The sequence below is a fragment of the Schistocerca gregaria genome, chromosome 4, assembly GCF_023897955.1.
Source record: "Schistocerca gregaria isolate iqSchGreg1 chromosome 4, iqSchGreg1.2, whole genome shotgun sequence".
NCBI lineage: Eukaryota > Metazoa > Arthropoda > Insecta > Orthoptera > Acrididae > Schistocerca > Schistocerca gregaria.
The window spans coordinates 732190151-732207570 of record NC_064923.1 but is presented as its reverse complement, the minus strand read 5'-3'; the positions used below and the strand labels follow the sequence as shown (position 1 = coordinate 732207570).

Below are 17420 nucleotides of genomic sequence, written 5' to 3'. Positions count from 1 at the left end.
AGTACCTCTATCGGACAGTAGTCATCTGCACTGTTTTCATGTTTTTTGGTACTTTTTGATGGACGAGATTCACGATAAATCAAAGCTAAGTAAGGGGCCAATGCCACGGATACTCCCACTGAAACAGAATTGGGATTTCATTTGTACCTGGCGACTTAAGTCTGTTCACCTCTTTCAGTTGCTTTCAACACCAGGGAAGCTTGTTTATATGGCAGTCATATGGGATTGTGTGTGATGGTCAAGTGTCGGTACTCCCTTAAGACTACGAAAGCAGTCATTGATAACAGGCTATCAGGTTAAACCTGAGGCAGTTGTTCGAGTTGTGTTCAAGGTAACCCCGCCTGAGGCAACACTGTGTAATCAGTCACACACCCTATTGTCCTCCATTTCTCTGGGGCAAAGTGACTGCATTAAAGGGTCCCCCTCCCTCCCCGATTTTATTGCTAGAGCTATACCACAGGCTTCGTCACTCGAGGACCATCAGCAACTGACTTTTCCTATTTAAAAATGGTAGCCAAAATTACCATAATCAATCATCCAAAATGGCAACCTACAAGTTTTGTATGATAATTAATGCATTTAATAGCATAGTATTGTGCATTACCTGTAGGCAGTCCACGTCTTGTTTCTGTTTACATTTTAGCCAATTTTTCAAAAAAAAAAAAAAATACCCAAAACACTGAACAACTATCATAGTGCAAGAAAAACTATTGCTGCAAGGAACTTACCCTGCATTATTATCTTGTGATGTCTTTAACGTGTATAAGATATTACTTAAGCACTCCGCCTCTCATCACTATTTAAGTTTTTGACCAATTTCCCTCCATATGTCCATGTTTCCATTCTAAGATACATGTAAATAGGCGATTTTTTTGTTTAGTAATACTGCAGTGCAGTATTTAACAACAAAACCACTCCTCTTTGTACCTTCTGCAAGCACACTGAAGTAAGACTACGTTATGCTATTGATAATTTTGTCACTTCTCCTTCAGTATTTCAGACACACAAGTGAATATGAGACTGACCAGTTACCACAGTGCGGTATTTAAACAAATTACATCGATACTACACATGAAACGGCTAGTAAGGTGTGATATTTTAACAAATAAACCCATATTCCAAGTTAAACAACTGCCACATTGCATTATTTAACAGCAAATGCGTTCTTGATTAGTAGTAAGTCTGCATTAACCCTACATTCCTTATCAGACTTCTAAATAACTACAGATAACTCAGAGTACGTACACTTTCCGTACACCACTAAATGTACAGTGTAAGAAACTACTGCCCTCAGTATTAGAAAAGTTATAGATGTTACAATAATACACACACACACACACACACACACACACACACACACACACACTAAATTTATACTGTAAAAGATAACTACCATAACCACTAGCATTAGATGGGAACAGGATGGACCAGCAATCTATTTAAAATATTTTTTTTTATTTTCTTTTTTGTAATGAAAAGTGGAAGTGGAGACCTGTGTGTAATCTTCTCCACTCTGTTCATAGCTCAGTTAACATGATGCTCATGGCTGCCAGACATAGTGAAACGCCTTGCCCCATTTTGAAGGTGGGAGATGTATTGCCATGCCTATGTCTGTAACAGAACTAGGCATTCCTTGACTGCCAGGAGCAGCTACGGCCCTACAAACAAAGTGAACAAACCGTATCCGCTCGTTTGTGAAGCAATCAGTGGGCACAGAATGCAACCAGTCTCACCAAGATTAAAATGTTGGTCACAAGTTCATTGAAATCTCTAGAATAGTTCCAGTAATGAGTGTCACTAAAATCATCACATCAATCAGTGTATTATTCCTTAGTTATTTTCTGAAAAACTCGTCCAATAACTACAAAACTGATGGATTCCCATGATTTCCCTATGAAGGAAAAAACTGATGTAGATTGTTATTGGTCATTTAATGTGAATTAATAAACCATGCAAGACTTCATGACCAACATAAGTGAAACATGGTTTCTACATTATGTCATATAGTATTAGTTTTTCTTTCTGCTGCAGTATATTTCATTCAACAACAGAATCAATATTTTTATCCCATTATCTTTGGAAACAGTAAAAACTACAAGCATATACAGTTTAAGTATTGCGAAAGAAAAGCAATCCAACACAATCCAGTAAGGTCAACACTTCAATTACTTGTAGCAGAAGTGTGGCAAATCAGCATTTATTCCACTGGAACAATAGCCCAGCAGTACCTATAATAATTATACTAAACCATGTTGCCTAACAACTTACATTAATTTCTACGGAATTGAGTTTTGACTCTACAGTAGTGTGTCCACTGATATGAAACTTCCTGGCAGATTAAAACCGTGTGTCAGGCTGAGATTTAAACTCTGAACCTTTGCAAAGATGAGTGTATCAATCCGGCATCCAATTTTAATCTGCCATGAAGTTTTTACATTAGTGCTACTTAGTGAGAAACTTACCCAGTGTAACTTTTTTACACTTCTTGAGTAAGGTTCCCAATAACACACAGTATTCCTCCTCTTCCCTAACTTTCATATACTTTTGGACTGCCAAAATTAAGTTTTCACTATGAACACACCACTCCAGGGAACGAGACGTGTTCGTGGATCTTTATAATTCATCGTGGTCTATAGTATTCAGAACACAATGTTTCAGTATCTTGTTTTTCAATAACTGTTTTGAGCATTTGTTAACAAAAAGTGGAATTATCGAGGAATACCTTTCTCCATCAGTGCCAAAAGGTACCTCTGTTGTTGTATCTGTGCAGGATACAGGAACTGAAAGCTATAACAGAAACTGGTGTTAAAACTTGTCTATTCACAGATAAAGCAATTGATACTTATGGACATGTACCGTACAGTGTGCCAGTAAGTAAATAAGACTTCATTAGTGTGGGATCAATTGCTTTAGTATGTTTACTGGTTATTTTCAACTAGTCTGCCTCATATCTAAATATATTTTTCTAACTGCTGGAATGGAACAGCAATTTTTTTTTTTTTTGCCCCCCATTTCTGTTGCCACTTCACTTGTTTGTCTATACAGGATTTGACTGATTTTGATCATTTTGTGTTGGTACTGCCCTCACTATTTATTTATTTTTAGCAACTATGCAATGCTCAAAGCACCAGAGTAATTTAATGAAAATGTTTCAGAACGAGCATTACGCAACAAACAAGGTGGAAGGCTCACAAATGTTCCAACAGTAAATGGACATGGGGATACACACATCCAAAGAGGATTAGAAAATATTGCTCCAAACCCAGCTAATTTAACTGCACGGCAACACACGATGCAGCACCAACAATTAGCAGCATTGCAGCAACAAAAGCAACAACAGCAGCAGTTAATCCAACACCAGTTACTAGTCCAACAGCAGCAGCAGCAACAACAACAACAACAACAACAGCTACTGCAACAACAACAACAACAACAACAACAGCAACAACAACAGCAGCAGCAGCAGCAGCCTGCAACAGTTGGAAATACAGGTTCCTGTCTGCACTCGTTGGGGTTAAGGATTGTGTGTCCTCTTTTGATATGCTCCTTTTTGTGGACTGTTTGAGGATTTAGTCGCATATGTATAAAGTTTTTGTATCCTCAGAACACACAAATTCCAAATGTTAAAATCTTTTGTGCAATGTGTAATTTACACAAAGCTAGACTTGCGCTATATTCTTCAATTGAAACAGCTCCGTACACGAGTCTATTCCACCATTTATAAGTATCTTTATTTGGGAAAGAGGATGGGAAAGAAGAATCATGTCTTGCTGTTTCAGTCATGTGCACACCTTTTTTAGTTGTTTTGTTGTAATGTTTATTCTGCACTTACAAAAGAATTTGAACAAAATAACTCCAATATTCATTTCACGTTTACTGCATGTTTGACTTCAGCTGTTTTATATATTTCATAGAACATTGTGCATGTGTAGTTAAACAGGAAAGTTGTGTGAGAAGTAGTACTGAGTTTTTACGTCATTTTGCATTTTCTTCTCAGGAGCTGGTAAATTTCGCCGTAGTAATGTTGTGAAAGAAGTTGAAAAATTAAAAAAGAACAGAGATGAAAGGAGGCAGCGTCAAGCTGAACTTAAAGAAGAGAAAGAACTACTTATGAATATGGACCCAGGGAATCCAAACTGGGAGTTCCTCGCAATGATAAGGTATTAATAAATCATAAGGAACACTCTTTAAATCATTAAATTTGTCTAGTATTGTAGCTCTACATATTACTCAATATAATTTGCCAACTAAGCGGATATTTGTAGCTTCATTTCTTTTCATAGAGCTTTATAATAGTAATTTGTGTAGTCATGCTTTATTTTGTTTGGCACAGCTACAACTACAGCTGGGTCATTCCATGTCAAGTGTCCCAGTTTACATGATGATCCCAGCTTGACCATCTTCAATTTTGATGAAATTTGTACAGGATGTACCTGAGGGCCCTACATGAACTTGTGCAAAGTTTCAGGCTCACCTGTAATCTGGTTGAGGTGCTAGAGCCATTTTCGTGAAGACCACCTTTACAGAGACCAAAATGTCATGAAGAAATTGTCAAGTTTGGCATTCCACTGTTCCTGATGTAAAAGAGCTAGACTCTTGCTTCTGGGTATAGTGGTACAACTTTGTGTGCTCTAAACACAAATGTTGCAAGTAGAGTTCAGAAAGCAATGCATTTGGCATAATCTCAGTTCAAAGTGGGCAACAAATCATGTCACGAAAAATTTGCCCCATAATTTAACGAGGCATAAGTAGTGAAGAAAGTGCACTATGGACCTGGTCTTTTGCCAAACTACTGTTTGTCTGGGTGTTTCGTGTTTCACAAATTTTGCCCTGGCTTTTGTGTTCTGTTACTGTGCTACCATCCTGTAAATTTGCTAAAAAAACATGAATTTATCAAAATGTACCTGTGTTCAAAGTCATGTATCTTAAAATGGACACCTACCACATTACATTCATTAACATCATTCAACAGAGCACATTTCATTCTATTAGAAAAACTTATTTTCATTTTGGTGTCTCTTTGGGTAAGGTGCAAAAAAATTCGCCTAAACTATTGACTTTTTTGAGTAATTTGGAAAATCCTTGCGTTGGTCCATGGTGGCTATGCCACTACCAATCTCAAGACTGGTAACCCCATTGCCAAAGGGCCACGCCCGATAGCCATGCAAGGTCAGCCATGGGTGGGTTTCTTTACTTCAGGTTCCCAAGCCTGAAAGTGGTTATCTAGCAGGCTACCAAGCCTTTTTTGGGTCTCTGTGGTTCCAAAGACATAATACAGAATTCTTCAATTGTTAAAGGTTTTAAATTTTTTGCTGATGTCCAAACCTATCGCTACCGGCAAACGGTATTGCTGCCCCATCATTGAAGCAGCTGGGACCGGTATAACTGCAATTATCTGTTGTTCAGGGATCCAGCATATGTCTCTTCTAGTAGGCCAATGAAATGATTGAGCAGCTCCATGAGGATGCATTAAATTAATCAAGGCATCATTTTGTTCACATTAAACTTCACAGATATTTCCTATCCATTATTTTCCGGCACAAACGCAACATACTGGCCAGGCTGTAGTTCATTAATAGCAACCTGTTAAGTAGCAACTTAAGCATGTCAGTTAATATTTGCTATAAAGGACAATGTATCATTTGATAATCTGTAAATCCTAAGTCGCTTTTCATCAGTTGGCACAAAATGGTGATGGTCTCTTGTACCAGACACTGTACATCCATCCTCAAAACGTTTATGTTGGAAACAATCCATGTGGGAAAAATATATCTAAAAACAAAGATGTGACTTACCAAACGAAAGCGCTGGCATACACACAAAATTCAAGTTTTTGCAACCAACGGTTGCTTAGTCAGGAAAGAGGCAAGGAGAGGGAAAGACAAAAGGATATGGGTTTTTAAGGAAGAGGGTATGAGTCATTCCAATCCCGGGAGCGGAAAGACACTAGCAGACATATTTAGGCAAAGAGTAAGGGCAGAGATGTCAGTCGAGGCGGAAGTACAGAGGCAAATATGTTGTTGAGACAGGTGAGGTATGAGCGGCGGCAACGTGAAATTAGCGGAGGTTGAGGCCTGGCGGATAACGAGAAGAGAGGATATACTGAAGGGCAAGTTCCCATCTCCGGAGTTTTGACAGGTTGGTGTTAGTGGGAAGTATCCTGGACAGTTTGTTGCTTGTCATTCCCTCATAGAAAGCTTCACAGTGTAGGCAAGTCAGTTGGTAAATCACGTGGGTGCTTTCATACGTGGCTCTGCCTTTGATCGTGTACACCTTCCGGGTTACAGGACTGTCTGTACCAAACTTTGGGTTGGCAGGCCTTGGTAACCAAGAAGGCTTCCTCCAGGCGACCCATGAATAGGTTGGCGTACGAGGGAGCCATCCTGGTACCCATGGCTGTTCCCTTTAATTGTTGGTATGTCTGGCCTTCAAAAGTGAAGAAGTTGTGGGTCAGGATGAAGGGGTGTGTGCGTGTGCGTGTGCGTGTGTATGTGTGTGTGTGGTGGGTTTCAAGGGAGAGGGTAAGGAGCCGTTCCAATCCGTCCACATCAAACCCACCAACAAGCAACAGTACCTCCATTATGACAGCTGCCACCCATTCCATATGAAACGGTTCCTTCCCTACAGCCTAGGCCTTCGTGGCAAACGAATCTGCTCCAGTCCTGAATCCCTGAACCATTACACCAACAACCTGAAAACAGCTTTCGCATCCCGCAACTACCCTCCCGACTTGGTACAGAAGCAAATAACCAGAGCCACTTCCCTCATCCCCTCAAACCCAGAACCTCTCACAGAACCACCCCAAAAGTGCCCCACTTGTGACAGGATACTTCCTGGTACTGGATCAGACTCTGAATGTGGCTCTCCAGCAGGGATACGACTTTCTAAAATCCTGCCCCGAAATCAGATCCATCTGTCATGAAATCCTCCCCACTCCACCAAGAGTGTCTTTCCGCCGTCCACCTAACCTTCGTAACCTCTTGGTTCATCCCTATGAAATCCCCAAACCACCTTCCCTACCCTTTGGATCCTACCCTTGTAACCACCCCCGGTGTAAAACCTGTCCTATGCACCCTCCCACCACCACCTACTCCAGTCCTGTAACCCGGAAGGTGTACACGATCAAAGGCAGAGCCACGTGTGAAAGCACCCACGTGATTTACCAACTGACCTGCCTACACTGTGTCGCTTTCTATGTGGGAATGACCAGCAACAAACTGTCCATTCGCATGAATGGACACAAGCAGACAGTGTTTGTTGGTAATGAGGATCACCCTGTGGCTAAACATGCCTTGGTGCACGGGCAGCACATCTTGGCACAGTGTTACACCATCCGGGTTATCTGGATACTTCCCACTAACACCAACCTATCCGAACTCCGGAGATGGGAACTTGCCCTTCAATATATCCTGTCTTCACGTTATCCACCAGGCATCAATCTCCGCTAATTTCATGTTGCCGCCACTCATACCTCACCTGTCATTCAACATCATCTTTGCCTCTGCACTTCCACCTCAACTGACATCTCTGCCAAAACTCTTTGCCTTTAAATATGTCTGCTTGTGTGCTTGTGTGCATGTGTGTGCGCGTGTGAGTATATACCTATCCTTTTTTCCCCCCTAAGGTAAGTCTTTCCGCTCCCGGGATTGGAATGGCTCCTTACCCTCTCCCTTAAAACCCACATCCTTTCATCTTTCCTTCTCCTTCCCTCTTTCCTGTCGAAGCAATCGCCGGTTGCGAAAGCTCGTAATTTTGTGTGTGTGTTTGTGTGTTATTTTATTGTGCATGTCTACTGGCGCTTTCCCGCTTGATAAGTCTTGGAATCTTTGTTTTTAATTTATTTTTCCCATGTGGAAGTTTCTTTCGATTATATATAAAGATTCCAAGACTTATCAAGCGGGAAAGTGCTGGTAGACAGGCACAATAAAATAACACACACACACACACACACACACACACACACACACACACACACACACACAGAATTTCTAGCTTTCGCAACCGACGGTTGCTTCTTCAGGAAAGAGGGAGGAGAGGGAAAGACGAAAGGATCTGGGTTTTAAGGGAGAGGGTAAGGAGTCATTCCAATCCCGGGAGCGGAAGGACTTACCTTAGGGGAAAAAAAGGACAGGTGTACTACACTCGCACTCGCGCGCACACACATCCATCCGCACATCCAGACACAAGCAGACATTTTTCAATTATAAATTTTGATTGCAGCAATAAAACAGATCAGTTGGTGTTGAGATTTGGTTGTCAATTAGGCGCTGAAGGCTAGCTCTTGCTGCTAAATGCTTAACTGTGCCCCCAATTCTGTCACATGGTGATTTCCCTTGGCTTGTTCCGAAAAAATTCCATTCTGTAGTAATGCCAGAGTGTTTTTGATTATGGCAAAGATTTAGGAAACTGTTAAAATTTTTGTACTATGCCCCAGAACATTCGCTAAAATAATGAATATGCTTAATTTCTTTAAAAATGCACATAAGGGATTTGATAAAGTACGTTAAAAACACATGCACTGCAACTGTGTCATGTCTGAGGCAATCACTGATCATGCAGTAGCTGACAATCTTCAGGTCTTCATTACCTTTGTAGTAAATGACAAATGGATGTATTGTTGCTTGACTATTTTTCCAATTGAATCCCTGCACTGCATCTTGGACAATAAAGGAATAATCTTCTGTGAAATCCATTAGTATAATCAATTCTCCTGGTTTCAGACCTTCTTTAGTGAACTGCAAATCCTTGCTCTGATGCTTTGCAATGTAGGGTTAATAGAGAGGGCCAACAGTTTTGTAACTAATTGTTCTTGCCCTATTTTGGCGGCATGTCTTCGAGAATAGAAAGAATCCTCAAAAAGCACGATATCAAGTGTGTATTTCGGCCACCAGCAAAATTGAGGAATTTATTGTGCTCGGTCAAAGACGATCTTGGCCTTAGGAAACGTGGTGTGTATAAAATCCCATGCCAATGTGGAAAATCTTACATTGGACAGACATGCCGAACCGTGCAAGAATGTTGCGTCTAACACCATCGTCACACACGCCTGGGGCAACCTGATAAATCAGCGGTAGCGGAGCATTGCCTGGACACGGGACATCGTATGCTGTACGAACAGACGAAAATTTTATCCCCAGCGTCATCTTTCTGGGACTGTGTTGTTAAGGAGGCCATACATATCCGTACAGCTGACAATCTTATCAACAGGGATGCAGGGTTCCAGCTAAGCGCCGCCTGGAATCCAGCACTGGCTGCCATTAAATCGAAAAAAAGGGAAACAAGAACTTCCGATCCGTCAAGTGACGAAGCGCGCAACTGTGGTTTAGTTCGGACCTTAACCACAGGAGCGTCCGGCAGCACAGTCATTGCCCACAGTGCACGCGCGGATGGCCTTTCTGCGGCGCCCAGCAGGGGGCACCAGGAGCGCCGCTTTCCTCCAACCACGAGCGTCTTCCCGCGCACGCGTATTGCCTGCCCCCGGCATGATAAATTCCGTCGCCGCCGTGCGATTATCATCAGTAGCACCTTGCAGCAGTGATAACAGCAGCTACCACCACCTGATGATGTCGAGCAGTTGCATCGACGAAATATTGTGCGAGTTACACAATACAATCCGGCGGCAAACCCGAGAAGAGTATTTGCAATTGTTATCTTCTTTTATTGGGCTATGTGCCAACATTAGTTTCCAGTTTTGATGTATTGTGCACACACAATGTGAACCAGTCACACACAACTTTGGCCTTAGTTCACAAAATTCAGAAAATCCAATTTCTGGTCCATTTTTATTGCGGTAAACAACAAATATTTGACTTGCTCAGTAATAAGTATTTTTGTTTTTTAACCTTTTCTCCATCTATCCGAACAGTAATACAGTCCTTTTTTCCTGGACAGATCAGACTAAACTCTTCATCATAAAAATGTTCTATGACTCTTGCTTCACATCCTCAGAAAGCTTGTCCCCCTTATTTCCCTTTGGGTTGTGCCAGTATTCCCTGTTCAGGTTTTAACTTTCTAGCCTTCCTTACCATTCTTTCTGAAACACAAAATTCTTCCATAGTCTTTTAGATAGACCAGCTTTGGGGAACTTAGATCAAAAATTGAATTTTCTCATTATTTGATATGTAATTTTTCTTTCGGTTCTTGGATCACCTCAATGTAATATGAACAAGTCAAGCATTGCATGCGTGTGGATGATTACTCCAATTCACTGGGATAAAGTCCTCCCACATCTGCAATTTTCTTAATAATTGCACCTTCACCTTGATGTATTTTGCACTTTTTTGCATATCCTTTTGTATCCCTTCCACAAATTCATTGAAATTTTATGTTGATATTCCAACAGATGTTAAGCTTGTATTCATATTGTGACCAACATTAGTCTCATCTTCATTTGAGTGATATGTAACATCCATTTGTGAATATTTCATTGTATCAAATTCTTTTCTACAGGAAGAGCACATATTTTGGCCTGGTTCAATATCAAGACATGGTTTTCCTTTTAGCTGTTTCTATGTTGATTGAGCACGAGCTTTTTTGTGCAGTGTGGTTCTTATTGCCAAATGGTTGCAGCATGATCTTCGCAAAACCTCAATTCTTTTCAGGGGTAAAGCTTCATGGTGGAAGCATAGTTGAGTATTTTCAGTAGGGTGTAAACCACTCAATCTAGTAAGTAATTCTTGTTCTTCTAAGGAAAATTGCTTTACAGCTTTGAGTCCTTTTAAGGCACTGTATGTCGTTAAATGGCATGGGGAATTAGTATTTCCAAAACTGCATACATTAACTTGATCTTGTTCTTCCATTTTAGCAACAACTTGATTTGCTTCAGACACTAAAATCAAATTGTCGAGTCCTAAATAAAGAAAAGAAATAAAATTAATAAGCTTTCAGCTTCCCAAAAATTATGCAGCAGTCTGTAGTACAGTTAAATGGTTAAATCAAGCAACGAACCTGTCACAAATAGGTTTAAAATTGCCGAACAAACAGCAAAATGAATATTTAAACAATGAAGACATAATCAACAAAATTCCAAATCGTAGGTGACATTCTTGCACCTTACCCAAAGAGCCACCAAAATGAAAATAAGTTTCTTTAATTGAATGAAATGTGCTGCGTTGAATGGTATTAATGAATGTAATGTAGTAGGTGCCCATTTTGAGATACATGACTTTGAACACAGGTACATTTTGATACATTCATATTTTTTGGCAAAATTGCAGGATGGTGGCACAGTAATTAAACACACAAGCCAGGCCAAAATTTGTGATACACTAAACACCCAGACAGACCAGTAGTTTGGCAAAAGACCAGGTCCATAGTGCACTTTCTCCACTATTTACACCTCGTTAAATTATGGGGCAAATTTCTCGCGGCATGATCTGTTGCCCACTTTAAACTGAAATTGTCAGATGCATTGCTTTCTGAACCTACTTGCAACATTTGTGTGCAGAGCACACAAAGTCGTACCACTATACTCAAAAGCAAGAGTCTAGCTCTTTTACATGAGGAAAAGTTGAATGCCAAATTTGACAATTTCTTCATGACATTTCGGTCTATGTAAAAGTGGCCTTCACGAAAATGGCTCTAGCACCTCAACCAGGTTACAGGTGAGCCTGAAACTTTGCACAAGTTCGTGTAGGGCCCTCAGGTACATCCTGTACAAATTTCATCAAAATTGAAGATGGTCGAGCTGGGAGCCCAAGGACATTTCACATGGAATAACCCAGCTTTCAAATAAAATAATTTTAAAATACTTTTTCCATGCTCTGGAAAGAATTTTCATACTCCATTTACAAGATGATTGGATGAATATGTTACACATCTGTATGGAGCAAATGAATATTATGGCCCCTAAAGTCTTCTGAAACGACTGTCACTTAACTACAAACTCATGTACTACAAAATCACGTGTAATGCATTTTTGTATGTGGCTGTCATTGAATTGTCAGGCAGTATTTCAGTGTGGGTTTTGTGTTATAGTTTAAGGCATTGTTTTGTTCCTCTAATTGTTTCTTACTCCCCTTGTAATTTTTCTCTTTCTTTAAATGTATTATTTGTAGTTCGTTACTTACGAAATCTGAATGGCAAAGAATAATGGATTAAAACATTGATATAATTTTATATTGTGTACAGGGAATACCGGAGTAGCATTGAATTTAGACCTCTGCGAGAAACCGATCCTGTTGAAGACCACCAGATAACAGTGTGTATTCGGAAAAGACCTCTAAATAAGAAAGGTGAGGGATGCACATATAAAGGAAGTTTAATTGTTTCTTATGGTATGTTGCAGAAACTTGCATGAAACTGTTAAATTTGTGTTCTAAATAAATTTTAGATAGCAGCCATACTTTCATAAGTTACACCCTATGAACTATTCTCCTTCAGACACTCATTGCTTTGTAGGACAGTGTCCTCTGACTGCTTACCTGTTTCTACACTGTTAAAGTAATCCATTTTTGTATCTATTTTGCAAGTAGTCTGTTGTTGCATTTCACAGAGGTAAGCGTTTTTGACTGTATAATAATATGTTATAAGATCTCGCTGTAGCCCATAAATTTACGGGTTTGGGAAGCAGTTACTGTCATAAGTAGCTTAGTCACATGTACACAGAAATTAGTGTAATCACCGATCAAGGTGGCACAGTGGTTAGCATACTGGATGATGGTGAAAACCTGCATCCACCTATCCTGATGTACATTTTCCGTGATTTCCCTAAATTGCTTTAGGCAAATGACAGGACGGTTCGTTTGAAAGGGCACGGCTGACGTTCTTCCCCATCCTCCCCTAATTCCATGGGACCAATGACCTCACTTTATGGTCCCCTTTCACCACATCATCTAGCCAACCAACTAGTGTAATCTGACAGTAAGTAGTTATTTGTGATTAGTTTCATCAAAAGTCCACAATGATGTGTGTGGTTTGAAGTGTTGGGAGGAGTATATTTATCGGCCTTTTGTTTCTTTTGCTATAGTGTGTGTTCGTGCACTACCATTGCCAAGATAAAGTAGAGCAAACTTGTGATGTAGGATGTAAGTTATGAATAGCATTCAAATGCATGTATGGCATGTGTGATTTCCACTATGTATGAGCTCTGTAAGGATGGTTCAGTTGCAAAGGCCATGGCTGAATTTTCTGTCCCATCTTTGCCTACACCATATTCAATCACAACTATTGGTCACAAAACAAATAAGTAAGGGGTTCGTTCGCTTGAAGGGGTTCGTTCGCTTGAAGGGGTTCGTTCGCTTGAAGGGGTTCGTTCGCTTGAAGGGGTTCGTTCGCTTGGAGGGGTTCGTTCGCTTGGAGGGGTTCGTTCGCTTGAAGGGGTTCGTTCGCATTACATATTAAATATGGTTACAAGCTGACCCTTTAAGGGTTGTTGTATCTTTGGGTTTTTACCTATGTAAATTAGTAATTCTCGTCAACCATGTTTTTACATATTATGTAAATTGAAATTTTTGTGGGGTTAGGAGGTGGTGTCAAGGAGAAACTTTTCCAGCTTGTTTTAAAATTTAAGATTGCTATGTGTCTGATATTTTATATCATTGGTAAGTGATCAAAATTTTTGATGGCAGTGATGCACAGCCCTTCCCCCCCCATCCCCCCCCATCCCCCCCCATCCCCCCCCCCCCCCCCCGCATCCCTCCCCCCCTCCCATCTCTGGTCAACTTTAATATGAAAAAATTGTCATTTTTGCTTTTAATGTAGTAATGATGATCATCATTATTCCTTTTGAGCTCTATTGGGTTATTAACAACAAATGTTATAAGGGGATAACAACTGGAAACAATAGATGGCTACTCACCACTTAGAGGAGACATTCTGTCACAGGCAGGCACAGTGAAATATAAGGCTGGAAATATTCATAATTCGGATTACGTCCTTCATCAGAAACTGAATGCACACTGAGCCACCCAAACACGATTCGTAACCCATCCTCACAGCTTTACTTCCACCCATACTTCGTCTCCTACCTTCCAAACTTCACAGAAGTTCTCATGCAAAATTTGTAACAGAAGCACTTTGGAAAAATGATATTGAGGAGACATGGCTTGGCCACAGCGGTACAGAAGTAAAACTGTGAAGACAAGCACAGCTCAAAACCTAAGTTGGTAGAGCACTTGCTTGCAAAAGGCAAATGTCCCGAGTTAGTGTCTCGGTCTGGTACACAGCTTTAATCTGCCAGATAGTTTCATATCAGCACACAGATTTGCTGCAGAGTGAAAACTTCATTACAATGACTATTGTCTCTGGGCTACATTTGTGTCTGAGGTGAGAAACGATCTAGCTGGGATAGGTAATGGTGGTGTGGAAGAGGTGTGGGGCCAGGGATAACAGTATAGTGCTGGGGGAAGATGCTAGTACTGTCCGTGGAACTGTGAAGGAATGTAGTGGAAACATGATAGGGGTGCCAGGTGCAGCATTGGGGAGGGGGGAGTAAAAAGGGGAAAGGACTGTTTTCATATGCTGGTGGATTGGAGGGGGGAGGGGGGGGGGGGGTTGTATAGTATTAAAGTGAGAACAGGGAAGGGGATAGGCAGTGGAGGGTAGGGTGGTTAGGTGAACAAAGGACATGTCATGGGGAAAGTTCCCACTAGTGTAATTAAGAAAATCTGGAGTTAAATGGCAACAATTGAGATGGCACAGGTTGTGAATCAGTCGTGAAAGTCAATCTGATTGTGTAGGGTGGCATGCTCAGCAACATTATGGTCCAATTGTCCATAAATCACAGTTTGACATTGGCCATTCACATGGACAGGTAACTTGTTAATAGACATGTACACTCAGAATGTGGAACAGTGGTTGCAGCTAAGTTTGTAGGCAACATGGCTGCTTGCACAGGTGACCCTACCTTTGATGGGTAAGACATGCTATGACAGGACTGCATTTGGTGGTATTGGGAAGATGTATGGGATACATCTTGCATCTAGGTCTGTTGCAAGGATGTCGGCCATGAGGCAAGGGATTGGCAGCCAGGTGACCAAGAAAACTGTGCAGGTTTGATGGGTGGCGGAATACCACTATGGGAAGGTTGGATTGTAGGTGGGGAGAATACTTCTCATTTCGGAGAACAATGGTAGTTAATAGAAATTGTGGAGGGGAACATGATTCAGTTGCTCCATTTCTAAGTGGTACTGAGTCAAGAGGAATGGTCCTTTGTGGACAGACAATGGCTATGTGAAGGATTGTAAGTGACTGGAGACTTGACATGAGAGACCTGTTTCTGATCAGTGTTGGGAGGGTAATTTTGGTCTGTGAGGGCCTCAATGAGAAGCTCGGTATATTTGGAGGAGGGCAGCTTGTTACTACAGATGCAATGGCCACAAGTGGCTGGGCTGTATAGATGGGACATTCTTGGTATGGAATGGGTGGTGTGGGTGTCAAAGTGACAGTATTGCTAGTAGTTGGCAGGTTTGGTATATGTGGAGGTGCTGTGGTACCATACTTGAGGTTGAGTCCAACATCATCGAGAAAGGTGACGAATGAACAAGAAAGGTGGCTTGTTGGTCTGAGGAGGACCAAGTGAAACAAATGAAGGAGATGTTGAGATTCTGGAAGAGTATGAATAGTGTGTCTTCGGCGTCAGTCCAGATTACAAAGATGTCAGTGAATCTGGACTGGGTGACGTGGTTGGGATTCTGTTTGGTTAAGGATTCTTTATATGGCCTATAAATAAAGTGGCATAGGAGGATGCCATGCAGGTGCCAATTTCTGTACCACAGATTTGTTTGTAGATGATCACATTAAAGGTGAAGTAATTGTGGGTGAGAATATAGTTGGTCATGGTGACTAGGAAAGAGGTTGTAGACTTGGAGTCAGTAGGGCTTTGTGAAAGAAAGTGTTCAATAGTGGCAAGGCTATGGGAATTACAGGAGTTATGTACAGGGAGGTTACATCAACAGTGACGAGTTGGGTGGTGGGTGGTAAAGGAACATGCTCTCCTTGTCTGAATTTTGTGGGGGAAATACATATACTGTGAAGCAGTGGTCAAAATGCATAACTCTTTTTTTAAACAGATGTCTACAAGTTGATCATGGGTGTCTCGTTTTTAAAAATTTGTTACTCTATAACATTATTCCACAGGACATTATTGACTGAAATTTGTTAAGTTATTGATTTCTCACCCCCAAAGATCTAAATGGTTTGATGTGCTAATGAGGCAGAACAGAATTGTTTCAAGGGTTAAAGAATGTGTGTTCCCAGTTTTAAATTATAGGAAATGTGAATATTAAAAAAAAATTAAGTTGCCACCCTAATTGTTATTTCCTCACCGTGTACTATATTTGTTATATGTATATTACCTCTAGATATATAGAATGCAAAACAATAGTTTTCAAATTGAGGGTGAGACCATTTGCAGAAAACCACTCAATAATACTCTAAAGAATATAATTTACCATGTCTTCTGTTGTTGTGTGTAAGTTTGGATTCAGTACAATGCTAATGTCAATGTACATATATATGACGACGAATAGTAGACCTAAGATTGAGCATTGGGAACCCTGTACGTGATCACTCCTCCGTCAGAATAATCTCCCCTGATTACATTGATAGAACTACTTAGCACAGCTTTCTACATTCTTTTGGTTCAATACAACATCCATTTATTACACCTGTACTATCAATTCCACATACCATCAATCAGATAAAACCTCAATTCGTGTTGGAGAATATTCTGATTCTCACAGTCAGATGCCTTCATTAGGTCACAGAAAATACCATCTAGTGCTCTGTTGTTGTTTAATAGTATTAAAATTTAGAGAGCGAATGTGTAAGTGCTCTTTCAGTTAGAAAACTCTTCGGAAATCGTAATTGTGATTTTTAAGGATATTATTATTACTCGGTTAGGGCACTGTGCTAGACTACATCCTTCCAAAATTTTGGGAAAGTCACAAGTGGAATGGGTCTTTAGCAATTCAAAAATAGAATATTTCAATCTTTCTGGAAAACTACCCGGAGTTATTGATGCATTACATATTTTAGAAGAGACAGTACGTGTTATATGGGAACAACTCTTCTGTACTTTTTTTGCAAACCCTATCAAACCCAGTCTGTCTTTTATTGTTGAGAGAATATATAATTTTCCTAATTTCAGAAGGAGAAATTGGGGAGACCTTCATTTAATCTTATGAGAGTTGCTTTTCAGCATGTTTTCAGATTTATCTCTTTAATTTCTTGACTTGAAATTTTTTTGTTATGTTTTAGAAATGGTTATTAAATACACTTAAGACGTGTCATCCTTTGAAGCCCTTAAATTTCAATCAGTGGTGATGTTATCCTATCCTATCCTAACCTATCCTATCCTACCCTGTTACCTTTTGCCCTATCTCTTGTTTCTCTACACTGTTGTCAGAATCACTGGTTTCTGACATAATGTGTGTTACTTGGTGTTTTGAATAACTTGTCTTAGTAATTTTGTATAAATT

At 40.4% G+C, this 17420-nt stretch overlaps 1 protein-coding gene across 5 annotated transcripts in view; it reads left to right on the top strand.

Moving 5' to 3' along the window:
* Window positions 1-17420, top strand: part of LOC126267635 (kinesin-like protein KIF2A) — a 310859-nt gene that overhangs the window by 237289 nt on the left and 56150 nt on the right. For 4 of the 5 annotated variants that reach the window (XM_049972935.1, XM_049972933.1, XM_049972934.1 and 1 more), the window contains 3 exons: window positions 3156-3491; window positions 3998-4160; window positions 12130-12233. In XM_049972935.1, coding sequence (XP_049828892.1) covers window positions 3156-3491; window positions 3998-4160; window positions 12130-12233 — 603 coding nt within the window. The remainder of the gene's footprint in view (window positions 1-3155; window positions 3492-3997; window positions 4161-12129; window positions 12234-17420) is intronic. The other variant, XM_049972937.1, reaches the window with a different exon arrangement.